Here is a 27,149-nt window from a genome sequence, read left to right on the forward strand (position 1 = left end):
CTGAAGGGAAGACCAGGGAGTTACTGTTCATGGGTACTTGAGTTTGCAAAACTTAACAAAGGATGGTCACATGTACAACATTGTCACATTTGAGAGGACTTAATGCCACAGAACTGTACATTATAAATGGATAGATTTATGTTACATATATTTTGCCACATTAAAAGTTTGTGCAAAGATCAAAATTGTACCTGAATATTAATAATTTACTGAACCACTAAAAATAATTTTAAATGAAAACATCAAGAAGTCCACAAATGAAAAAAACCATCATTGAGGATTTAAAAGAAGATGGAAATGTCCTCCAAAACATAAATTGATTCAAGACTTGCTGTCCATAAATTGGTCAGTAAAAGTTGAGATAAAAACCTTTTCAGAAAACAAAAAGTCAAGAACAGCAAGGTCGGTGGGATAAATTTCACTTTCGTGACATGCCATGAGAAAGAGAACCAAATTACTCAGGAAATGTGGCCCTGAAAGTGAAGGTTATAAGATCATTCCTCAAGCAGCATGGCATAAAAATAAAGATTATCCAAACAACTTGGAAGCTAAATGGGGGAGCTAATCCAGGGCCAACAAGATGGTCCAGTAGGTAGAGGCACTTACCACCAAGACTAACAACCTAAATTCAAAACCCATGACCTACATGGTGGAAGGAGAATCCTGCAAGTTGTCCTTGGACCACCATATGTATACACACAAACTAAATAAATAAAGATGGTATTCTGCCTTTCTACACAAGTAGAAGGCCCCTTTTAAAGCACTGAATAACTATGTTGGAGCCTTAAAATATAGTCATTCCCATATAAACATGAACCAACCAAAAGGTTCTTGCCTATCTTCTTAACATAGAAGCAAACAAAAGGAAAACTATTTATGAAGTGCTCTTAAAATAGCTCGGAATGGGCCTGCAGAGGCAGCTCCTGCACATACAGCTCTCATAGGGGAGCTAGGTTTGGTTCCCAGCATTCACCTCTGTTGGCTCCCGATCACTGGTTACTCCAGATCTGGGAGATCAGAAAACCTCTTCAAGCCAACAACTCCACAAAGACACACAGGCAGACATAACTACGTGTGTGTGCGTGTGTGCATGTGCACCCATGTGTGCGCGTGTGCATGTGTGTTCAGAATAAAGGGCTGGAGAGATGGCTCAGTGGTTAAGAGCTTTTGCTGCTCTTGCTGGGGACCTAAGTTTGTTCCAAGATCCCACACGGAGGCTGATAACTACCTGTAACTCCAGTTCCAAGGGACCTGGCCCCCTCTTCTGAGCCCCATGTGCAGCCAGCACAGACATGGTGCACTTTCCATACATGCAGCCAAATACATAAAATAAAAATAAATATTTTTAAGTTGTATGGATAGGAAGCACAAAAGGCCAAAGGGTAACAGTTAGAATGTTTTATTGTTCCCTTAAACATGTGAGGTTAAGCCAGGCCTTGACTAGACTCCCCTGCACTCTTCTTTCCACATTAGTTACTTCCCTTCATCTTTCCCCCCAACACAACCTCCACACAAAATATTGAAATGAAATGAAGTCACTGCAGGACATGAAAAGCCCAAGATTCACACAAAATCCAAAACATGTTTATCAAGGTTTGACTACTCCAGATTCTGGAATCTCGAAAGTTCCCAAGCAGGTGATTTCAGAGTCTACTGGCTCAAGGCCAATAACTACCACTTAAAATCCTAAGTACAAAATATAAATTAAAAACCACAAGTGACAGTAGGAAAGGCACTTGTTTTATTTGGGGTTTTGTTTGACTGTATCTGACCACTGAGCTACCTCACAGCCCTTTTATTTCTTAATCTGAAATTCGATCGGACTGAACTCCCTCCCCCATGCTGACCTTGACTACTCAATGCCAAGCCAGATCTTGAACTTGGGATCCTCCTGCCTCCCTCAGAGCTGGGTTTACAAAAGTATAGTATTCCTGGCTATGGCAGCACCTGTAAGTGTTAAACAGTTATAAATGGCTTAATTAAAATTATGCCTATTACTCTATCATGTGACTGTAATCAGAGGAGAGCTAGGTAGAAAGCTCTGAGATAAAGGTCTAATGGAAGTGCAGTGCATGAGGAGTGCAGGGCCCACCTTCATCTGGTTAAAAACACCTGCGAACGTCCTCCTAAAGGGCACTCAGCAAAACATCAGCACCACACTCTTGAGTTGTGGAACCTAGCTAGCTAGCACGTGAACTCTGAATGAACTCCTTTCCCATAATATCTATGGCCACACCCAGGGCCCACACCAGCAGAACTCAATAGCTGTATACCTGCCATTTTGGTAAAAGTTCCTCCTTGCAGTCTGCATGCTCACACTATCTCCAGAGGCCTTGGCTACAGGGTAAGCATAGCTGGAATTAATGGGTCATTCTCTCCCAAGGAGACCATGAACATGTCAATCATGATATCCCAAGACGGTAGAAATACAACTTCAAGGCTCTTCATGCCAGGACTCAGAGGTCAAATATCATTTTCTAATATTCTATTAGCAAAATTCAACTCACAGAGAATCACAGACTAAAGAATTAAGAAAATGGCTGGAGAGAAGGCTCAGCAGGGACGAATGCACGCTGCTCTTGCAGATGACGTGGGGTTAAGTTTCTAACATATACATCAGACTGTTCACAACCTGAACTCCAGTTCCAGGGACCTGACACCCTCTTCTGGCCTCTCCCTGTACACACATGATGCACATACACGGGCGCACACACACTCAAGCCCACACACAAACACATAATTTTGTTTCTTAAAAATCTTCAAAAGAAGCCGGGGGTGGTGGTGGCAAAAGCCTTTACTCTCAACACTTGGGAGACCAAAGCAGGCGAATCTCTGAGTTCTAGGCCAGCCTCGTCTATAGAGCAGGTCCCAGGACAGCAAAGGCTACACAGAAAAACCCTGTCTTCCCAAAGCCAAAAGCAAAGTTTTGAATTTCTTAAGATCAAAGCATAATGAACAAAGGGAGGCGTGACTTTTGGGGGGCCATTACTATACCAATCCAGCATGGCTTACATAGAAAGAAACAAAGAAGGCTTAAAGGCACAGAGCATACCTTTAGAAGGAGTAAAAGGAAGCAGGAGGAGCAGTGGCCACTGAAGAGCAACACTAGAAGAAAAGAGTGGCTGCTCTCCTCCTCCACACCATCACCTCTGCATCCGACTATCACCCTCAGCGCCTTGCTTTAATTTGAGACTATTTACCAAGTCCTCACAGACAGAACACAACTGAAGAGTGTCTGCATATTAAAAAAAAAAAAAAAAAAAAAAAAAAAACCAAGATCTAATTGAAAGAGATTGAAAAGGTAGGAGAACACAGGCATTACATTGTGTGAAATGTTACATTTGGTAGGGTACAAATAGTTTTGCAAATTAATCAGAAAAAGACAAGTACCCAACATGCTCTTTCTTTCTCTCTCATCCACATACACAATTAAGATGAAATAAATGACTAAGTGAGCGCCATGTCTATCTATTAAATTAATAATCTATTTTACAAAACACGAATAACAAAATTAAGAATGTGGAAGAATTGGCAGCTTCACATACTGCTATTAGAAGAGCAACTTTATAATACATTTTCTGAAATGTGTGTGTGAATGCCTATTAATATGTAACATACTACTTTATCAAGAATATCAAAAGCCGTAAAGTGTGCATACTGTTTGGTCTACAAATTGGATTTTGCTGATGAATCAGAAGGCATGCATCCATATGGGTTTTATTTTATAGCCTACAGGAAGACCATCAACTAGTAAGTCTAGCAATCACCCAATAAAGACGCCCAACTATTGCCTGGTAGCCCTGTACTGAAACTCATCAATTAACTCACCCATGCTCAAAGAGCTTTACACATGCATTTTTATAAATCTGGACGGCCGATAGTCAGGAACTTGAAGAAAGCAATTCACGTGAAAGAGAATAGAAAGGTAATACACAGAAGAATTTCACCAAAATTAATATCCTTAAAGAAATAAGATAGGACCCTGTCTTTATGATTTTATGACAATTGTATGCATTGGGTGCTCCAAAATTACAGATTGAAACCTCCAAATTTAAAAAGAAAATCCTTTGTAATTTAGACTTCTGTACCTGCCTCCAAATTATTGATCAAGTTTAAAACAAGAATAAAAACACTTTTAGATCTTCAGGAACACTACAATTTTACATCCCCCTGCCCCCTTGTTAGCTGCTATAACTTCCAATGAATCAAATGAACAGAATAAAAGACTGATATGAGACTCAATACAGGAAAAAGGCAAAGAGAAGGACCAGAATAACAGCAATACGGTAGAAACTGAAACAAACGAATCTAGATAGGAACAATTCTTCCACCGGTCATACCACATTTCAGTAAATGACATGAATTCACACTAAAGAGTAGCAGCCACACTTTACCCCTCATACCCACATTCAATGTGCTCACTGTTGCCCTTTACATAGCTTGTCAACCACACCTCTCTACCTCCACGGCCACCACCACCTGCTACGTCCCACCATCTCTCACTTGGTCTGCTGTGCTGACCTGTTACCCAGTATACCATACTGCCAACAGACAGTTTCCATACAAGCCAGCCATTCCACTGGTAAACACGGTCACACCGTTCTACACTACTTAAAATCCTTCAGTAGGTTCTCATTTCATCTAGGATAAGACCTAGCTCCAGGCCTAGTCCTTCATGCTCTCCACAACCTGACTCCTGACTCCCTTCAGAATCTCTGTTCCCTCCATCTCCCATCTCTATCCCAACCACACAAAGCTTCTTCCTGCCTTTGCGCGTCTACCTCTTTATCGTATTCCTTAACTCTCACTCTAAATTATTCATGTTTCATGACTCAATTAAATGTCATTTCAGAGTTTTCCTGCACACCAATTTCAATCAATCCCTCATCAAGTCACTCCTCCTTTGCAACTTTAATTTTTTCAAATCCCATTTTTTTCTCCATCTTTATTAAATTGGGTATTTCTTATTTACATTTCAATTGTTATTCCCTTTCCCGGTTTCCAGGCAAACATTCCCCTAACCCCTCCCCTTCCCTTCTATACGGGTGTTCCCCTCCCCACCCTCCCCCCATTACCGCCCTCCCCCCAACAATCACATTCACTGGGGGTTCAGTCTTAGCAGGACCCAGGGCTTCCCCTTCCACTGGTGCTCTTACTAGGATATTCATTGCTACCTATGGGGTCGGAGCCCAGGGTCAGTCCATGTATAGTCTGGGTAGTGGCTTAGTCCCTGGAAGCTCTGGTTGCTTGGCATTGTTGTACATATGGGGTCTCGAGCCCCTTCAGCTCTTCCAGTCCTTTCTCTGATTCCTTCAATGGAGGTCCCATTCTCAGTTCAGTGGTTTGCTGCTGGCATTCGCTTATGTATTTGCCATATTCTGGCTGTGTCTCTCAGGAGAGATCTACATCCGGTTCCTGTCAGCCTGCACTTCTTTGCTTCATCCATCTTATCTAGTTTGGTGGCTGTATATGTATGGGCCACATGTAGGGCAGGTGTTCCTTCTGCTTCTGTTCTAAACTTTGCCTCCCTATTCCCTGCCAAGGGTATTCTTGTTCCCCTTTTAAAGAAGGAGTGAAGCATCCACATTTCGGTCATCCTCGAGTTTCATGTGTTCTGTGCATCCAGGGTAATTCAAGCATTTGGGCTAATATCCACTTATCAATGAGTGCATACCAAGTGTGTTTTTCTGTGATTGGGTTACCTCACTCAGGATGATATTTTCCAGTTCCATCCATTTGCCTATGAATTTCATAAAGTCATTGTTTTTGATAGCGGAGTGGTACTCCATTGTGTAGATGTACCACATTTTCTGTATCCATTCCTCTGTTGAAGGGCATCTGGGTTCTTTCCAGCTTCTGGCTATTATAAATAAGGCTGCGATGAACATAGTGAAACACGTGTCTTTGTTATTTGTTGGAGCATCTTTTGGGTATATGCCCAAGAGAGGTATAGCAATGTCCAATTTTCTGAGGAACCTCCAGACTGATTTCCAGAATGGTTGTGCCAGTCTGCAATCCCACCAACAATGGAGGAGTGTTCCTCTTTCTCCACATCCTCACCAGCATCTGCTGTCACTGGAGTTTTTGATCTTAGCCATTCTGACTGGTGTGAGGTGGAATCTCAGGGTTGTTTTGATTTGCATTTCCCTTATGACTAAAGATGTTGAACATTTCTTTAGGTGTTTCTCAGCCATTCGGTATTCCTCAGCTGTGAATTCTTTGTTTAGCTCTGAACCCCATTTTTTAATAGGGTTATTTGTCTCCCTGCGGTCTAACTTTGTGAGTTCTTTGTATATTTTGGATATGAGCCCTCTATCAGTTGTAGGATTGGTAAAGATCTTTTCCCAATCTGTTGGTTGCCGTTTTGTCCTAACCACAGTGTCCTTTGCCTTACAGAAGCTCATATCCCATTTTTAATGATGGTTCTTAAATGCTTTAACCTTGCTTCTAGCCTACCACCCACCAGAGATAGTGGAAAAGAAAGGATATGGGGAAAGTGGACCTGTTTAGAAAGGTTCTTTGGAGCAATTCCTGTCTGGAAACCGGCAGTTCAGTTCATAGGTAGATCAGTTGAGCGGCAGCAGCTTGGTCCTCTTGCAAACATTTCATGGATACATCAGCAGTCCAGTTCAGTAGAGTCAGGTCAGCAACAGTGGTGTGCCTCTCTCAGGGAAGCGAAGATCAGTGAAGACTTGAGACCCAAAGGCCTTACAAAGCTAGCTCTATAAGCAAGCCTGGCTCAGCCTCCTCACGCCATCGAATCCTATTTATACCCTCCAAACATCACGTGTCCTCCACATGCCTTGCCTCAGCATGGGCCTTGTGTCAGCACGTGCATCCAATCAGCCCGAGTCCAAGAAGTCCCGACAAATGCAGCTCAACTATACAATGTACAGCAAACTAATACATGTGTGTTATTAGCAAAGAATCCTTCATCACGTGTCCTTTCACGTGATGCTTGCTTTAGCAGAACATCCTCTCTCCTGTGTCTGCTTCAGTGAAACGTTCCTTCATAAATCTCCCTTAGCCTTTCACCTGTGTCCACTTTAACAAAACATTCCTTCACCAGCAAAACACAATGGACTCTCCAAAGAACCCTTTAGTTTTCACTTCATTCCTCTATTTCTTTTTCTTGGCAAATTAAAAAGAGAGGATTTTGTTAACTGAATTACAGGAGGTTCCCTTACTATTTAGGATATATGATTCAACAGGCAATTTTTTTTAAGCTTTAGACCATGGATAAAGGAGAATTTGCTCTACTCGAACAGCATCCTTTAAGGCTATAAGAAATACACCAGTATTTATTATACGGACTCAAAGACAGTGAGGGGGACAGGAAATGAGGAAGCCTGGAAACAGGTCCATGTGTGACATAAAGGACACCCCAATCCACTTGAAATGGTCCCGCAAAGCAAAGAATGATGCTGGTTTAATCATCACCCACACGGAAGGAGACCTCTATATCTTGTTCTGAATTCTATAGAAAAAACGACTTGTTTAAACATCAGGAAAAGCAAAAACCTCTAAAATTTTTAGAAAGAATGTATGACTACTGGATAGACCAGAATTTCTCAAACTTTGCCTCTCCCCTCTTTCTCTTCTCTTTATGTATATTTTTCTCTTCTGCCTTCCCCTTAAAAAGTAAAAAATATTACTGGATCTAAGTTCATTAAAACTAAATCTCCGGGGTTGGGGATTTAGCTCAGTGGTAGAGCGCTTGCCTAGGAAGCGCAAGGCCCTGGGTTCGGTCCCCAGCTCCGAAAAAAAGAAAAAGGAAAAAGAAAAAAAAAAAAAAACTAAATCTCCTGGATATTAGTAGCATCAAAGGAAAGAATACAGGACCCAGACTGCACACAGGTATTTCTAGTACTGTAATTGTCAAAAGATTAAAGTCTAACATACATGAGTCATGCTTTCAAAGCTCTACAAACATACCAATAGCCCACTTAAAAGATGAACAAACAGGGGCTGGGGATTTAGCTCAGTGGTAGAGCACTTGCCTAGGAAGCGCAAGGCCCTGGGTTCGGTCCCCAGCTCCGGGAAAAAAAGAACCAAAAAAAAAAAAAAAAAAAAAAAAAAACAGTATAAATAAATGTAAAAAAAAATCGAAAGAGAAAAAAAAAAAAAAAAGATGAACAAAGATTATCTCCAAAAGAAGAAACTGAATCGCTGGTAGGCATATGAAACGATTATCAGAAATCATGGAGATATAAGCACAAACCATGTGAGATACCAGACTGCCTTGACAAACAACACTGTCCTAGTCTGAAGGTGACACATCCCCCATAGGTGCGTGTATTTGAAGATTTGGTCCCTGCTGGTAGTATTGTCTAGGAAGACTACAAAACCCTTAGGTGCTGAACCCTTGCTAGATAGAGTATGCTGCTGGAAGAGGCTTTACAGCCTGCTCCTACTTTTTGCTCTCAATTTCTTGAGGGCTGATGAAATATGACCAGCCAGATTCGCCCTCCAACCACCGTATCTTCCCTGCCTGCCACCAAGTCTTCCCCACCATGAACCAGTCCATCCTTGTGAAACAGTAAACTCAACTTCTTTTCTAAGCTGCATTTCTCAAGGCATTTTATCACAGCAACAAAAAACTAACACACCAGGTAACAGTAAGGTTACAAACTGGGAGTGATCTCCTTTCTGGTAGCAGGAAAGAGACACTATGTGACCACAGCCAGTTTTAGACCCTCTCCCCCCATGTGCCCATGGCCGGCCTCCTTTACTTATCCCCCTTCTCCTCTTCTCTCATTGACCCTCTCCATGTGGAAAAGGGAAGCAGTGTGAAGAGCCGAGTGAACAGCTACACACTAAAGAACTGAAACTGCCATCTTTAAAATGAATCTGTTGCCTCCCAGAGCAGCAGCTTCTCTCCAGACAGACTAAGAAAGCAAGCTGGAGACAGACAGAGCCCGACTGAGCTCAATCACAAGAGAGCACACCACTCATCTTTTAAAATTACACTCTTTAGTAATCAAAGTACTTACGCTGAGCATCTATTTTTAACTAAGTAACGAAATTTAGAACATGGACCCAAAAACGCAACAGGTAGCTGTGGGTGGATGAGATGTCACAGCAGATGCCCCAAAGGCAGCCATGTGCCAGTGAGGTTGAGTCACGCAATATGCCAAAAAAGACATCAAGGCTCCGTGGCCACAGGTCGCTGTGAGTGCTCTGCCTCCCCACTCCCACTGCACTTGCCAGGCACCATTACAGAGTCTGATCAGACTGAGAATCAAGATTACAAACTCACTAAAGCTGACAGAGCACAATATCCTGCAGATAGCGCAGGCCTGGATCACATTACCCGACAGCAGAGAACAAACCTTCAGAAAGTCCACTGTAATGAACAGCAGCCCCTTTGGGTCTCAGTATATATTTTACCTAGAAAATAAATGTGGGGCTAGAGAGACGGCGCAGTGGTTCAGAGCACTTGTTCTTGCAGAGAACCCATGATCAGTTCCCAGCACCCACAACATGGTTCACAAACACTTAATGTTAACTCCACTTCCAGGGATCAACATCTTCTTCTGACTATGCAGGCACCAGGCATGCACATGGTGCCCATACATACATGTAGGCAAAACATTCATACACATAAAATGAAATAAACCTTAAAAATATATAAGTAAATGTAAATTAAAGAATAAATCTAATCCTATAATATATTTTGGCTATAATTTCAAAAGTATCAGTTTGTCAGGGAATGTCAAATGTAATAGAACTTAAACAATATGTTACCGACAACAAAAAGCCTTTGAAGCCACAAGAACAAAACTGCTCTGATCCTCAGACTGAGTAACTTCTCTGTGAAACAACGATCACCTGTCCCATTCACCACCCACTCAGCCCTGTGTATTACATTATGCATGGGAGGTACTACAGCAAGCTCACAGAAGTAGATGAGTAAGTTCTCTGTCCTTAAGAGACTGAAGGCCTAACAGCGGAGCTCAGAAGCACACACAGTCCTAACTGCTACAGAAATTCTGAGGGTCCATAAGGGAAATAAAGATGAATTGTACTTTATAAAAAAATAAAAAAAAAAGCTTGCTTTGATTCGGTTCTTACCTATCGACTCTGCCTATCAATAAAATATGGAAAATATGGGCACTTAAACAGCATCTCTTCAAGGACAACTAGCAACTTCCAAACTGTCTCCTTGGATGGCACTTCCTGTGTGTGCTATGACCCTACATGGAGGAGTAGATGGCATTATGGATGTCAATCACAACCCATCAGGCCTCAGGGTACACATGGTGACAGGAGGGAGATGGCTCAGTAGGGTGTCCTCTGAGATCTACAGGTGCACTGTGGCACATGCATGTTCACACACACAGACAAAAGATAAATACACTGTAAAGAAAAGTGTAAAGGTAAAAGAGGCTAACAAGGATGACTAAGAGAGAGCCAAGAATGCAACATCTTGGGCCACCTATCTTCTGGTCCCCTCCATGATGCTTACTCCACTTCTCAGTTAAACCTAGTTTGCTTGCTCTTACACACACACAGAGGCACGCACACACACTGACACACACACTGACACACACGCACACAGAGGCACACACACACTGACACACACACACAGAGACACACACACACAGAGGCACACACACACTGACACACACATGCACATACACACACACAGAGGCACACACACATTGACACACACACACACACACACACACACACACACACGCAACATTTCTAGTGAGAAAGAAAATAGTAAGGATATGTCAAAAGGGCACAAAGCCACTTGACAGACCTCCCAAAGACAAAGCCAGGAAAAAATAAGTAACGAAAACAAATAGGACAGATATTTGCTCTCTGACTTACTAAGAGGTTATGCCTCAATAAACTTACCAAAAAATTGTAAAGATCGTATGTTGAAAATGCATAGAATGAGCCCCAGGCAGCAGCACTGCGGTGTTGAGGTTTTACCTCATGACTGCATGGTTGAGTGGGTATGGTGTCTGTTGTCCCAGCTACTCAAGAGGCTGAGGCAGGAGGATCATATAAAAAGACATATGAGCATCGTACAGCCATCCGTCGGAAGCTCTGAGATAGTACGACACTGCTCTAGTGCTCTCAGAGGAGGGATGCAGTGCTGACTCAAATGAGAGGAAGACATCTAACAACCACACAGAGAGGGGCTAGCACAGAGGAGCTAGTCAATAATCTTTAAGAATGCTTCACGACGAAGAAAAACTAAGGACAGGCTGGGGAAACTGAAGACGCTCAATGACTAAAGACAATTTGTATTCTGGACTACTCTTGTCCGTGAAGAAGGAAATCGGCAAATCTCAAGAAGTACAGAATGATTACTAACGGTAGAACAATATTAATTTCTGTCCTACTTTGCTTCTCTGATGCTATGATAATACACTGACCAAAAACTATGAGGGAAGGTTCACTACAGTGGGGAAGCTAGGGCAGGAACGCAGAGGTAAGAGCTGTCACACACAGACCTTGGAGGACTGTTGATTTCTGGCTTGCTCCCTGATGATACTGCTCAGCTACATTTCTCACACAGCCCATGCTCTCACATCCAAGGATGGCACCGCCCACGGTGGCCTAGACCTTCTTCCCCCATCATGAAAATGCCCCACAGAGCAATCTGACAGGCCATTCCTCAATGGAGGTTCACTCTTGCTAGGTCTGTCAAGTTGACAACTAAGATTACTACTGCAATTTCCTGTAGGATTTTTCTCTTTTCTGCAGATCTAATTTTATTTCCAAATGAAAGACGAGACGGGTCTTTTTACTTCTTTTTTCTTTCTTTTTTCTTTTGGTTGTTGTTATTGTTGTTGTTGTTGTTGGTTTGTTTGGGGGTTTTTTATTTTCTATTTTTTTAATACAACATATCCAGGTATGAGACTGACTGTGTCAACCCCACTATGGCTCATTTCAGCTTGCTACTGTAATCTTTGTATTAAGGGAGATCATCGAATGAGGTCAGACACAGCATCTCTAAACCCAATTCTTACACTGTACGGTAAGACTGCAGTAAATAAGAAAGCAAGCCAATGAAGGAAAACATACATGCTAAAACCCATATGGCATGTTAGTCACAAAGAGACAAGTCAGAAAAAACACATTAGCGTTCCCATTAGAAATAAATCGCCCATAACGCCCGAATGTGGATGCACACACTTAGGAAATAAGAAGCAGAAAATGTCAAGAATTAAAACCAAATCAATTTGGCACTGGAATGTGGTCAAGTTTTGTCTAGCATGTGTGAGGTCCTGTGTTTAATCATGTACTCAGAGTGCACGCGCGCGCGCGCGCACACAGACACACACACACACACACCAGCAGATGATAAGAACAAGACTTGAACACTTCCTGTGGTAGTCATTGTTCATGAATCTGGTGAGGGTGGTTTATTGTGAGACAAAAGCTGAGTTAGGTCTGGTACATACCCAGACTTCAAGTCCGTTATCCTCAAACAGTTGGTAGCATCCAGTCCCACCTTCCCATTTCGGACCACGCTCGATATGAATGGGGAGAGCATTGGAGAAATTCGGTTCAAGGCAATTTCTGGAGACATTTTAACTTGATTTATGAGTTACCACTGAAAGTAGAAAGAAAGAAAGGTGATCAATTTACAAAAAAAAAAAAAAAAACCTTATAGAAATATAGATATAACAAGCTTCCTGGAAGTTAACGCAGTGCTCAGAATTTCTCTTGTGTGAGCAAATGCTTTATGACACAATAACACCTCTTGCCTTTGTCTTGCAGGAGCCAGATCCCTGCAGTTCAGATACTCAGGGCACAGGCTGAGTATTAGGGCATGTTTTTCAAGAATGGAAGAAACCCTTGAAGTACAATTCCCTCCTCCTTTCCAAAGACAATCCCACACCAGCTCAGTCACCTTAAAGCGGCACAGCTCCTCGCTACAACTGGCTCTTCTAACCTGGTTGAGCTGGAGAAGGTTCACTAACAGTCCTGTAACCATAACGCACAAAACACACATCACTAAGTCAGGGACCCCACCGTGTACCACAAGGACAAAGAACTTGATCACTGATAACATACAACACTCTAAAGCCAACACAGCAATTGTTAATTACTAGAAATCACTTACGGCCCGCATATCTTTCTTAATAAATCCTGCCATGCACATTATAATTACCTGATTATATTAACTCTCACATTTAACAAATGCAGTTAACATACACTTAGTATTCAGTAACATTTTGATAATAAATGAAGTAGTGAATTCAAATAATGAAGTTTTTCTGAGCCAAATTTAAAGCAAGCTTTATTAAAAACTGGCCAGGACCATAGATACTGGCCTGGCCCATACCCAAGACCCATGCTCAGAATATGGCCTCAAATAGTAGATTTAATTTTTAAAAATTAATTTTAAAATAACTTTAAGGACATGAATTAGGGGGGAGAAAATCTGAAGAAAAATTTAGAAATGGAGAAGATATAACATATCCTCAAAATTGGATAAGGTAGGGGCCCTGAGGAAATGGTTCAGTGAGTAAAGCGCTTGCTGAGCATGCCTAACCGACCCCTAGCACTGTGTAAAAAGCCAGCCTAGTGGTAACACATCTATAACCCAGCACTGGGGGTTCAACTCAGCAGATTCCCCAGACTCACTGGCCAGTCAGCCTAGACAAAATGGTAAGGCCCAAAGTCAGTGAGAGACCCTGTTTCTAAATTTAAGGTCAAGGATGATAGAGGAAGATACTCAACACAGACCTCTATTGACCGCATGCACACACCGAGGTTAATGCATGTACACAGACATGTATGCATGTATGTATGTATGTATATAATATATATTAATACTATACACGCAGATATACCATGTACATATATATACACAAATAATAGGGAATTAAATACAACAGAATCTGAGGAATAAATAAAGCAAAAAAATGTACTTGACACTTAAATTATAAAAACACAGGCAAGATATTAAAGCATGTCCAGATATTAAGCAACAAAGACAAACTGAATCTTTTTTCAGTGTTTGATTTTCAGGCACTTGATAATACAAAAGCAGTAAGTCACACCTCTGTCACTTCATGGAGCTGGAGGAGAGAGTACATGAACTCCTAATGGGCTTCTAGACGAAAGCTACGACTTTAGAGGTGGAGAAGTCAATTCAAATGATCGCTGTCTCTCTCAATCTGAAAGGTTAGCCCCACATTGAAGGCAAATTCATTCCATCCAGGTATGATTAGGAGTACCTGCTGTTCTAGTTTCTAAACCCTGTGCCACATAGGGATTTACAAGCTCTGCTAAACTAAATACTTGCTTTATCATTTTAGATAGTAACAAAACAACCACAGTGACACCATGATGCCCCCTCCAGAAGTACTTGTGAGGTGCTTAAGCTTTATACAATATACTTTAATCTCCACACGGTTGTCTTCTGACTCTTGGGCGCCGACCTGCCCATACACTCTAATACCGTAACATGAGCAGATGTCTCCTTTGCTACAGGTAGAATCTATCATAAAGCATATATATTTATAGTGTCACATGACTGATAAAGGCACTCCCATGTGCAGTGTTGCCTTTCATCTTCGCAGCCTGGTTATGAAGCAGGTTTCTAACCCCCATTTCCCAGGTAACATGGGTAACTGTTTCTGAGCAGTAAGCTCACCCACGGGATCACTTTGAAGACTTCTCTAAACCCTGCAGTCCCACCTGATGTCTACCCACTATGTCACAGTTCCTGAAGGGGATGCTCATTTACTTCACATTCAAAAACACCAAGAGTCATCTGAGAAGCAAGCAGAAGGATCTCTTATGACAAAATTTTTTTCCATGCTCTTTTTCTCAGGGTACCTACTATCTGACCCCAAATTTCTCGAAGAGAAACTGTGTAGCACATCACACGTGAGTTACAGACATCCACTCCCCCCACAGTTTCTTAATGAGTTTCTGATTTGTAAATACAAAAGCTAAAGACGAACCAGACCAAGTTACTTATTTAATATCACACACAGAACAGAAGAACTGGAATTCAAATTCAGATCTCTCGTGAAGTCTACTATTCCTATTTTCCTCTCAAGCACTCATTACAGTGGCCACTAAAGAAAGCATCCGGGTGAATCTTTAAAGTGTACACCTTGGTAAATATGAAGACGAAATCACGAATTTATACACATGACTGCTTTACAGCTAAACACCAACTAGGCTACTGCTGACCCAGTGTTAATGCTAGCCTGAATGATTCACTAATTAAATGCCAAAGGAAACAACCTTCTCCAGATGCCAAACCACACTAGCGATTATGAAAACCCATTCCACTTCCGCAACTGTCAAGACTTTAGGATAATACCTGAGGGAATGGATTTCTGTCTTTATTTCCAGAACAGCTATAATACAAATTTTTGACAGTACAAAGTTGTGTGCAGATTCAAGGTGTTTCAGTAGGTGGGTCTTCACTAACAAAGAGAGAAAACTCCAAAATCAGGATTTTGAAAGCAAAAAAAAAAAAAAAAAAAAAAAAAAAAAAGGATGATTCTTTGGTACAATATGCGGGATAGGGATTGGAAACACACACACACACACACACACACACACACACCCCTCTCCTTTGCATATGACACCATTATAACAGATCCCAAAGAGGCAGGAATTTTTGGTGGCCAGCGTCTCCTGAATGCTTGTTTTGCAATTTGTATTTCCTGATTTTGACGTATTGCAGGAGGAAGAGGCAAATATATAATTTTTATAAAAATCTGCTGCGGCAAGATAAGGTCACATGAGGTCTTTTAGTGGGCGGGCTGTCTGGGGAATACAAAGACACATAAAGCACCATCCAGGCTCTTGCAATTAGGAGAGGATGACAAACACGGAAACATGTGCCCCGTTGACGTCATGGAACGGAAAGGGGTGGCCTCCTGCTGCATCACGTCCACGTCATATGGCGCACGAGGGAAGTTACTGTGGGGGAGCAATTTCTCCACTGGACAACATCGGGGAGGGGCGGGAAGGGTGAACTGGATCAGATCCAAAGAACGGCCACCCATTCTGAGGAAAACCTAAAGGGACCCAACCCTTTCTCCCAAATTGTATGATGCCCCTCGTCAAGTGCAAAAAGAGGCGGGCTTCATGAGGGACCAGGACTGAACGAGATATGTGGAAAAAGAGAAGCCTCGGATCTTGGAGGCCGGCTCTTGAGGGAATCCGCGTGCTGGGGGGCGAGCGGGGCATCTTTGGAACGCGGGCCTTCTCTTGAAGAGGCTAGCTCTCTGGCCATACTCAAACACGGCTCTCTGCGCCACCTGTGCGACTGAGATCCAACCTCCCCGCACCAGCCCGGGTCCAGGTACCTGGAACTTAAGTCCGATCAGTAACCGGCGACTAGACAGGGTACAGGTTACCCGAGCGCGCCCCCGACCGACGCACCGACCTGCGCGCGAACCGCGGGCCGGATGCGTGCGCGCTCCCCCCGGACGTCCCGCCCTCTGCAGAGCCGGCCGGGCGTGCGCGTCCCCCGGAAGCTGAGGAAGGCGGCCTGGTAGCGCCTGAAGGTTCCCCGGAGCTCTTGCCTCCACCTTGGCGCGCTCTGTGATTCTTGCCGTGGCGGTTGAGCCCTGTGCCGTGAGGCGGGGTGGGAACACGGGTCCCAGAGGAACCAGGGCCAGCCAAAAGCCGGGGAGGTTTCGGGCATTAGAGTGGGCGACCCGCACAGGCGTGTGAAACGCCCGCGTCGTTAGGGAGGACGGAGTGGCGTCCCTGGTTACGGGGTCAGGCAAAGGGCAAAGGGCAGCGTCCGGGTTGAGCAAGAGCGAGGATTAGTAATGGCGGCGTCAGGGGAGCCCGGGAGGCTCTGGCAGGAGGAAGAGGCGGCAGCAGTGGTGGTGGTGGGTTCCTGCATGACCGACCTGGTCAGGTTAGTGCGGGGCCGCAGCGCAAGGTCTCGGGAGGGCGAACCACACTGTGGGCGTCCGGGCCTCGGATCTGTGGGCACCCTCCATGGAACTTTGCTATAAACTTCAGGTTGCCACAGTGCGACTTCTGAAGTGGAAAAGGCAGAATTCAAATTGGTAGAGGTCAATGACAGGGTAAGGGACAGGGGTTGAGGAGCGGGGAGGGGGGCACATGAATGAAAGCTTTGATACTTCTAAAGACACACCCACATCCCCGGGCGCCCCCAAACACCTGCACTTGTTTCCTTGGCTAGGCTGCCCCATGACGTTTTAATCTCTGAGAACGTGCTGTACCTTCCTCACAGGGATGTTGTGAGGACAAGATGTGTTTTATCCACCAAACCCTACTAGGTAATACTGAATTGAACACGTGTGAAATAAGGCATCGAAGCAAACAGACACCTTTGCCCTCAATCGATTGTTGGCCTTCCTGCAGTGTTCCATATTTACAGTTACTTTTATGTAGAAATGAAACTATGGGTCAGCCTTTGTGGTGAACCCAAGTGTGAATTCAAAAACCAAACAAAAAAAAAAAAAAACAAATAAACGTAATTACAGCCACTAAAAAACTGATCAACTAGTGCTAAATGAGAATAGTTGAGTTAGGTCAGAGAGGTTATAGGAAAGCTCCTTCTGCTTTGTGTGCTCTGTTTTTATGAAAACGGCTTTCAAAGCATAAAATCAGTATACATTGTAGAAAAACTAATTCAGGTATTCCAAAAACTATCCAACCATCTAATTCTGTTTATGTTAATAGTCATATTTCTCAGCAACTTAATGTCATCAGTCCCCAAACGTTTTTTCCAAAAGGAAAAACAAGGAACCTTGAAACAAGACGTTAGGGTAATAATCAAAACAGCCATATCCTTGCACCAAACCACCTATATCTACTTTAAAAACAGCTCCAGGGTCTTCATATATCCAACTTAATCTTGCTTAAAACATTTATAAATTGTCACAATCATCAAGATGGCTGTGAGGTCAAGGAGCTAAGCCTAATGGCCTGAGTTCAGTCCCTGGATCCCAATGTGGTGGAAGGACAAAAACTGACTGAAGCAAGTTCTCTGACTTTTTCTACATATGTGATACATACATATGTACGTGATAGATAAATAGATAGATAAATAGATAGATAGATACATACATACATACATACATACATACATACATACATAGGAAGGATAGATAGATAAGTGTATGTGTTCAAGTTACCAAACACAACATAAAAGATGGAATTTAAATGGAGACTGGGAGAGGCAAGTGTAATTGACAAAAACCTTGGTATGTTATAGAGACTGGAGATGGCCTCAAAAGTTAAGAGCATTGGATCTCAACCACCTGTAACTCCTGTCCCAGGGGATCCCACACCTCCAAGAGTATGCACACAGAGTTAAAAACAAAAACTCATTTTTATAAGTATAGCAATGACAGAAGAGCTACAAATAACTAAGGCTTACATAACTGTGTGTGGTGCTGAATACTGAACTCAGGTCCCTTGCATGGCCAGTGAGCACTCAGTCCCCATGCTGAACTTGTCCCATGGAACCCAGGCACTTGGCCTTGCTACCCCGCTGTAGCCGGGATTAAAGGCCTACAGCACCAAGTCTTTCTCCAAATTCTAAATTTTACTTTTTCAGAAATGTTTGAGCTGCTACCTTGTCTGAAGTTATGCCAAGGCAGGTGTGGTTTTCTGTAGTGGCAAACAATACAGTTTGAAACCTTTGCTGGGAGGCTCACGTGTTTTTCTAGGGGAAAAGTCAGCACATCTTCCTGTAAAGCTCCAGATAGTAAATGTTTTAAAAGTTTGGCAGGTCACATTTTGAAATGTGAAATGCCATTTGTCTTAGTTAGGGTGTTACTGATGTGAACAGACAACCATGACCAAGGCAAGTCTTATAAAAGACAACATTTAATTGGGGCTGGCTTACAGGTTCAGAGGTTCAGTCCATTATCATCAAGGCGGGAACATGGCAGCATCCAGGCAGGCATGGTGCAGGAGGAGCTGAGAGTTCTACATCTTCATCTGAAGGCTGCTAGAAGAATACTCACTTCCAAGCAGCTACAACTAGGGTATCAAAGATATTACTGAGCCCTTCAGTTTATAGCTAAGTAAGCCAGGGCCTAGAAACCTACATTACGGATAAATTTCCTAATTTCCCTTGTCATTTTCTTCATAAAATTTTGAATTACTATTTTTCATATGAGTCACTAGTTAAAAACTATTCCGTAGACTACAAATTTCCATAGATTTTTCTTAAAAAGTTTCCATGATCTGATTAAACCAACCAGATAATCCTACAAAAATACCTTGTTTTTATTCAGAACCCTGCATAAAATTGGGTCTGGCTCTGTTTGTTAAATATGTGTCATAGCCATATTAGTTTCCTATTACTGCCGAAACAATTTGCCATAGATTTGACTGACTTAATCTTGTTACAGCTCTGGAGGTCATAAGTCTCAGTAATCACTAAACTAAAATCAAGGAGTCAATAGGTGAAGTTCCTTTCTGGGGGATGTTTTTTTTTTTTTAATTTTTATAGTTTCTCTGTTACTCTTTTAGTCAAGTCCCCTCCATCTTAATAGCAAACAGTGGTTGGTCGAGTCTTTCTCAAGTAGCATTAGCCCAACCCAGTCCATGTGCACTATAAGAACCCTTGTATTACACTGATCCCAGGTAAACAACTCAAGATAATCTCCTTTTCTTATTACTTCTTATTGGCTATTCACTACCTAAGTACTCCCTTGCTGTATACAATATATTTCTAAATTGGAGAGATTATAGTGTGAGCATCTTTTAAGAACATTTTACTCATACTGTAAGCATCAAATAACCTTACACTATCACTTAGGGAACCTTTGGGTCTTTTCAGTCACCCTCACTCACATTTACATATGAGGTGACCACGAGCTTAAATGGCTCACTTTTGATCACACAGCCAGTCAGAGGCATAATGAAGGCTGGAACCCAGGACGCCCAGACTGACCTTTCCGTGCTGTCATTCTGCCTCTGCGAGGCCAATAACACTGCCTTTTTGTATAAAGTCCATGTAGAAATCTGTAGTCTCTGTTTATCTTGGACACTGATAAAGAATAAAGATCTTCAGGTCTAAAAATAGTCTCGTCATTACTCATTTTATTCCTGCATTCAACTGTAGCCAGCCTAGACATCGTGCCTGTACTATAGAATCACTTAAGCAGTAACACCACTTCACTAAGCCTTTTTGGAAGGCATCCAAGTCCAACTTACTTTATATACTGCTGTTTGCCAGACACTGCTAATTCAATCAATGAGCATTTTTTTAATTTTAGTTTTCTGTGTGTCGTAAGCTTTATGTAGTAATAATTCTTAAAACTCATTAGCTCATCCAGCTGACACTGTGTATACCCATCTGTGTTCATCATTATCCTTTTTTCTTGAACACTCATGTCTAAGGTTTCATGAGGTCTCATGTATCAAGCATGATGGCACATGCCTGTAATCCAGCACTTGGGAAGTGGGAGCAAAAAGAATCAGACGTCAGAGTCATCCTCAGCCACACATGGAGTTTAAGGCCAGTCTGTGCTACATGAAACCCTCCCTGTCTTTAAAAAAGGTTTCATGTTACAAAGAAAAAAGAAATCAAATCTGGTCTTAGGAGAGATAGGAAAATACATGGTATTTTTTTTATATATTCAGTTTACAGACCTGCATTAATCATACTTTAAGCCCCTATTTTTTATAACGTGTATATCACCCATTCTTTTCAGGCATTCAACTAATTTTTATTGGATTTAGGCTATGTACCAGTTTCTGCCCTAGGTAGAAAAGATACACAGACAAAAATTTTCTGCTTTGTAAAGCTACAGAGACAGTATCAATGAAAATAAGCCAATCGTGTGATGTGCTCAGTTAAATGCTAGAGAAAAATCACACAGTGGGTAGGAAGACTAAGTTTAGATCCCTAGCCAAAGAAAGCCTCACTGAGAAGTGGGATTTTACATAAATGCCTAAAGGAGGAAAGCAATGAGCCATACATTAGCTAAAGGACATACATGACTGAAGAACGCTCCAGGCAAAGGAATGGCATATGCAAAGGCCCTGAACACTTAACAAGAAGGATTGCAGTATTTAAAAAAAAAAAAAGAGTGGGGTCCAGGTCACAGTGAGTCCTAAAGATCATTATATCAACTCTGGATGGATAAGAAGCCATCGGATTTGAGTGAAAGAGTGACATAATCTGACTTAGACTGAGGACAAGAGTGAGAGCAAAGTCAAGAAGAGACACATTTGGAGTCGATCTCCATAACCTAGGTGAGTTGGGAGCTCTGTGGGGGGAGCAGCAGGTATCTGTGATTACATTTAGAAGGGAGCAGAGCTAAAAGGATCTGCTGAGGGTAACAGGCCAGAGATTACTCCAAGTTGTGTGACTTGATCTTTGTGAAGAGATGCGGAAGACTGAATCCGGAGCTCAGGGTTGACGTGTGAGAGTTGAAGTACCCATTAGACATTTGACCTATTAGATTGAAGATGTCAAAAGGGCAGATATGAGTTTGGCATTCAGAGAAGTACAGTCTGGAGATACAAATCTATGAATGTGTCATTGGTGTACAAATATTTAAAGCTATGAGACATGATGAGATCACTGAGCTCTGAGCTCCAGCAGCACTTCAGTATTACAGGGATACATTTAATTTACTGCCTCCCTTTCAGCCTATGCACTCCCCCAAAACTCCCAGAAAGATAACTTTAATACACGTTTCCAGAGTAATTGACTGTGATGTCAGCTAACACCTATGATATTTTCTTATGTGTGGCCAATGAGTTCAGAAAAAGAACTCAAATGTAACTTTGAGCTTTAGCAAATCAGAACATGATTGCTTAATTCTCAAAAGACTTTAAGTAGATACTAGAATAAATGAGGTAGTAAACCTAGATTACTTTTAAACCTAAAAGTGGAGAATACATACTGATCTTCCAAAGTTCCTAAGTTCAGTTCCCAGCACCCAATTTAGGTGGTTTACAAACCACCTGCATCTCCAGCTTCAGGGGATCCAGCACTCTCTTCTGGCCTCCAAGGCTACTACACAAACCCAGACCTTTTTTTTCTTGTCCCCACCCCTACATTTAAAAAAAAAAAAAAAGTATAGAAAAGAAAAAAATTGTGGCTTAAAGGGATGACTCAGCAATTAAGAGCACTTGTTCTTGCAGAGGACCCAGGTTCAGTCCCCAGCACCCACACTGGGTGGCTCACAACTGCCTGTAACTCCAGTTTCAGGAGGTCCAACGCCCTCATCTGCCCTCCACTGGCATCAGACATCCACTAAGTACACAGAAACTTAGAAAGCAACACTCTCCTGGTGCTGTAACATCAAGCCTAATAAAAGGGCTCTGGGAAAGTAAGGGGAAAACTAACAGAAATTCCCTTTTGATGCCTGTCTTGAAGTCTGAGTTGGACTAAAGCATATTATCATGTTTAGATAGGAAAATCTCCTTTAGGTCACATTTTCAGTAAAGTAAAAATCAAAGGAACATTGGTCCAAAATTATCTGACAGTTCCCAGTGTTTGAGGGATATAACGCCATTCTTCATAATTTCTGCTTTTTAGTTTTAAAAGTTTGCTTTTAAAATGTAAGTCATATTTTAAAATCAGTATTTTTAAATGTGTTCCTGTCACTTGTATTCTGTAATGCCAAAAGAAATCATCCATGAGAAATTTGCTAATTTTGATACCTACAGTGAAAAGAGATGCTTAAAAAAGTAAATTCCGAGTGACGAGCGAAGCTGGGTGTGATAGCTTACACCTGTGATCCCAGCTCGAGAGGTGGAGACAGGACACTCAGTTCAAAGCTAACCTCGATTATGCAGGGAGTTCAAGGCCTGCTTGGGCTACATGAGACCCTATCCCAAAAAAGGAGAGAGGAGGAAGAGGGTAAGGAGGATGTTCAGTTTCTAAGCTGCCCATCCATCATCCGTATAACTCCTCTGTGTTTTGGGAGAACAAAGGTAAAATCCAGTGAATTTTGCTGCAGTACTTTGATGATTTGTATATATTAAGAGAGTGAGGGGGCTGGAGAGATGGCTCAAAGTTTCAGAGCTCCGGCTGCTTTTTCAGAGTACCTGGGTTCAATGCCTACAGCCACATGGCAGCTCACAGCTGTCGGTAACTCCAGTTCTAGAGGATCTGGCACCTTCAAGCATACATGGAGGAAAAACATCAATGCACATAAAATAAAAATAAATAACTTTTTTAAAAGGAGTGAAAATATGCTAGACACTTGGGATACTGCAGTTAGTAAAGCACGATCCAAACTCTGGATCAAGCAGCTTCTGATTCTCTGGAAGCAGAGAAACCTTCCAAGAGGAGAGGTGCTGAAGATCGAGAATCCCAAAATGATCCGAGATGATTTCAGGATAGTCCTTCCATTCTTCATCATACTTAATTTATGTTACCAAAGGGAATAGCTTTAATCTCCGCCTTTATGGCCTTGGAGGGCAAGCTTGCTTCATATTATATTAGAGGCCATGACGTTTGTAAGGGCATCTCTGAGCATTCAGATGAGCATTCGGGACTTTGAATGTGTTTGCTTACGTCACAGTTATGCTGTGACTAGCTTAACTTGAAGCGTGTCTTACCAGCTGCAAAAGTCAACTACAGATCATCCTTGTGTATGGTTGGCTTGTTGTCTAAGTAAAACTTGAGGGGTTTGCTCGTTTTAGTTTTAGGTCTGGGGTTTTGTTTGGGATATATTGTTTTACTTCGGTTTTTGGGTTGTTTCCCACAAATATCACATCTTAGGCACTGGCTTTTCCTTTTGTGGTTGGAAAAAAACCTTGAAATACAATTCTGTAATATTGCACAAAGTAATTTGTACAATAGTCTCTTTTTCTTTTTTTCGGAGCTTGGGACTGAACCCAGGGCCTTGTGCTTGTTAGGCAAGCGCTCTACCACTGAGCTAAATCCCCAACCCCGTACAATAGTCTCTTAAATGTGCTCTATAAATTGCTCTGTGTGTGTGTGTGTGTGTGTGTGTGTGTGTGTGTGTGTGTGTGTGTGCGTGCGCGTGCGTGCGTGCGTGCGTGTATGTGTGTGTTTGAGATAAGGTCTAAATATGTTGTCCAGGTTGGCCTCAAACTCAAGGTTTTATTTCAAGTGATGCCCCTTCCTCAGTCTCTAAACTAGCTAGAACTACGGATCACAGCCAGCTACAAAATATATTCTACCTATGTTTATATATAGATATATATTATATAGTGGACTTTTTACTATTGGTCAGAACCATAATACTGGGGGGAAGGATTCTGATTAAGAGTTTTCATTTTCAAGTGACAAAGAAAGGGATGTTTTTCAATTATGTGAGTTTTCAACCAAAGATCTTACAGAATCTTAGCTTTAAAGTCCGTCAGGGCCATCTTGGATGGTGCATGCCTTTAAGTAGAATCTTAAAAGATTCCAACATACGAGAGGTAAAGACAGAAGTTCGAGGTCTGGGCTAGAGAGATGGCTCAGCCATTAAAGGCTAGGCTCACAACCAAAAATATAAGAAGTTTGAGGTCAGTGTCAATTATATTGCAAGTTAGAGGACAGCCAAGGCAATCAAGTCCTATCTCAAGAGTGTTAAACAATACAAACTAGCAATGGTGCACATCTTTAATCCCAGCACTTGGAAGGCCGACACAGAGGGTCTCTGTGAGTTCCAAATCAGAGCAACATAGTAAGATAAGTGCATGTCTCAAACATGAATGATAAAGTGCACTTTCCTGTCTTCAAAGATAAGTATTTCTTTGGTTTTCTATTAAAGCCAAAAGAAAATAGATGGTATATATTATCTAAAATAAGTATCCTGTTTGTACTTGGGATATCACAGCACCCTGCTCAAGATAGCCATTTAGTGAACATTGGTGGAGTAAAGGAATGCATGCTTGCACGTCATACCCTCACTCATTCGTGATGCTGTCATACCTAAAACTGGACAATTCATAAAGAAATGGGCTCCCTGCTCATCCTCACTCATACTTGAAAGGTCTGATGCTCTCGTATTTTATACAAGTTCACCAGTCCTAGCTGACCTCATGTGACTTTATACAATTAAGAATTATGTTAGAATTACTTATGCATATGTGATAGATTTGTCTTTCACTACAGCCATGCTTATTTTGATTTTATAATGTGTATATTTGGTGCTATTTTATTAGGATATTCAGTCTAGAGTTGCTGTCTTCTCTTGCTCAACTCTAAGCTATTTTCTTTCTTGTTTGGCTGATGTTAATAAAGCTATCCAGAGTTACCATAATTGATATCTGCCTGGTATGTCTTTTCCAATCTTTAGTTAAAACACTGAATGTGTTCTACAATAGCACATACCCAGAGTTTAGTGTTCTGTGAATTTGTGGGGTTTTTTTTTTTTTTTGTAACTATGATTTTTTTCTCTTTGTACTAGCAAATATAATCAATTCACATTTATTATACTATGATGTAGATTCTTTTCAGATAATTTTACATAAACTTCTCCATAGAAATATTAAAAGATGGCAAGGTGCCTAACCCACCCACATTAACTATTTAATGTCAGATTAATTTCAAACATTTTTATATAAATGGCTCTGTAGAATATTGTTTGTCAATTTTATTAAGGTTGTACAGCACAACTAAGTTATTTTTGCGGAATAACAGAGTATTAAGATTAAGTAAACTGTTCATATTTCATATGGAGTTGATTTCTTCTGATAGATTATATTTTATACAAAAAGTGGTACATCCAAAGATTTAAAAAGAAACATATATTTCAAAGAATTCTGTCCATTTGCAATTTTTCTCTGAACTCTAGAAAAGAAACATCATTATTTGGCTTTTTCCTCTCAGCAGTTAGATTCTTTAAAAGTGTATCTGGAGGTAGGCCTGGTGGCTCAGACCCATAATCCCAGTAGCTCAGGAGGTTAATTAAGGCAGGAGGATAGTGAGTTCAAGGCCCACCTGGGTCACAGAGTAAGTTTAAAGCCAGACAGCCTGGACAGCTTGGTGAGACCCATCTCAGAACAAAAAGTCAAATGAGTCTAGACATAGCTTACATGAGAGAGTAGCAGAACAAGGAGGTCTGACAAGCCAGTCATGATGGCATAAGGGACTGTCACAGGGGATCTTAAGTGTGAGGCTAGCCTAGACTATATAGCTACACTGAGGCTTGAAAAAAAAAACATAATAGCCAGAAATTACTGGAAAGGTGATAAAACTCTGGAGTGTGAATAGGTCCTGAGGTCCGTAGGTGTATCTCTAGATGCCTTAGCATCCTAAGGTCCAAGGTCTCTGGAGGCCTTCGCAGATCTGCTTTGTGTTAAACCTGACTCTGAGCTGGGCGTCCTGGCACATACTTGTCATACCAGCACTCGGGAGGCCAAGGCAGAAGAGTCAATGATTGAGGTCATAGAGACTTTGAACCCTACTTAACCATGTGGGACCTTGTCTAAAACAATTGTAAATAAGCAAATAAATCCTAGCTTTGCCGTCTTTTAAGCAAACATGGGATCTTTTTACAATGCCTAGGATTCTAATTCTTCTTATCACTGAAAGGAGATGAAAACAAGTTTTCATGGCCATTTTGTAATGCTTACTTGATTGATGTTCATAAAAGAAGCATTTGGTACAGTTCTTCCTATGTGATAAGATTCAAACACAGTGTCTGCAGTTTTTGTCTAGGCAGGGTGTCTGTGGGAGCAATCTTAGCTGTTAGGTGATTCAGAAGCCAGTGGGGCACGGGACATGAGAGAAACTTCACACGTGACCAGCAACCACAGGCACGGTACCTAGCCCACCCAGACGGCTGCATTAGAATGTCTGAGAGAGGCCATAATGTGCTCAGTTTAGAGGATATGGATGTCTTAGCAAAAGCCAAGACACAGGGGGAAGAACTTCCAGGCATAGGGAACAGGCTGTGCAAAAAAAGATTTAAATACACATAAAACTCTAGGAACAAACCACTATTATGAGAAGGAGATGGACACTGCCTCTGGGGCATAAATTCATTTATTTTCCTTAACTTATTCACTTTACATCCTGATTACAGCATACCCTCCTCCCAGTCCCACCCTCATATCCCTTACTCCCCCTCCCCATCTCCTGGGAGAAGGGGAGGCTCCCCATGGGTACCAGCTGCTACCCACCACCACCACCACCACCACCACCACCAGCAGCATCACCACCTCTGCACACTAAGTCACAGAAAGACTAAGCTTATCTTCTCCTACTGAGGCCAGACAAGGCAGCCCAG

The 27,149-nt window shown here is 41.9% G+C and overlaps 2 protein-coding genes across 17 annotated transcripts in view; one reads left to right on the top strand and one right to left on the bottom strand.

Annotated features, from left to right (window-relative positions):
- The window catches only part of Babam2 (BRISC and BRCA1 A complex member 2), a 378,444-nt gene extending 361,917 nt beyond the window's left edge, over positions 1-16,527 (bottom strand). For 2 of the 7 annotated variants that reach the window (XR_010052102.1, XM_039112464.2), the window contains exons 1-2: positions 16,308-16,447; positions 12,426-12,577 (exon numbers count right to left, since the gene is read on the bottom strand). Coding sequence is in view for 5 of the 7 variants with exons in the window: in XM_039112464.2 (XP_038968392.1) it covers positions 12,426-12,553 (128 nt within the window). In the remaining 2 variants the exon portion in view is untranslated. Of the gene's footprint in view, positions 1-12,425; positions 12,578-12,877; positions 12,952-16,307 lie in introns of those variants that run through there. The other 5 variants (XM_063262050.1, XM_039112461.2, XM_006239802.4 and 2 more) reach the window with 4 other exon arrangements.
- Positions 16,528-16,742: 215 nt separating this feature from the next.
- Rbks (ribokinase) overlaps positions 16,743-27,149 on the top strand; it is a 76,561-nt gene continuing 66,154 nt past the window's right edge. For 7 of the 10 annotated variants that reach the window (XR_005505536.2, XM_006239806.5, XM_006239805.4 and 4 more), the window contains exon 1: positions 16,743-16,870. Coding sequence is in view for 7 of the 10 variants with exons in the window: in XM_006239806.5 (XP_006239868.1) it covers positions 16,779-16,870 (92 nt within the window). In the remaining 3 variants the exon portion in view is untranslated. The remainder of the gene's footprint in view (positions 16,871-27,149) is intronic. The other 3 variants (NM_001108703.1, XM_039112470.2, XM_039112473.2) reach the window with 3 other exon arrangements.

Source organism: Rattus norvegicus, chromosome 6, assembly GCF_036323735.1.
Source record: "Rattus norvegicus strain BN/NHsdMcwi chromosome 6, GRCr8, whole genome shotgun sequence".
NCBI classification, from domain to species: Eukaryota; Metazoa; Chordata; class Mammalia; order Rodentia; family Muridae; genus Rattus; species Rattus norvegicus.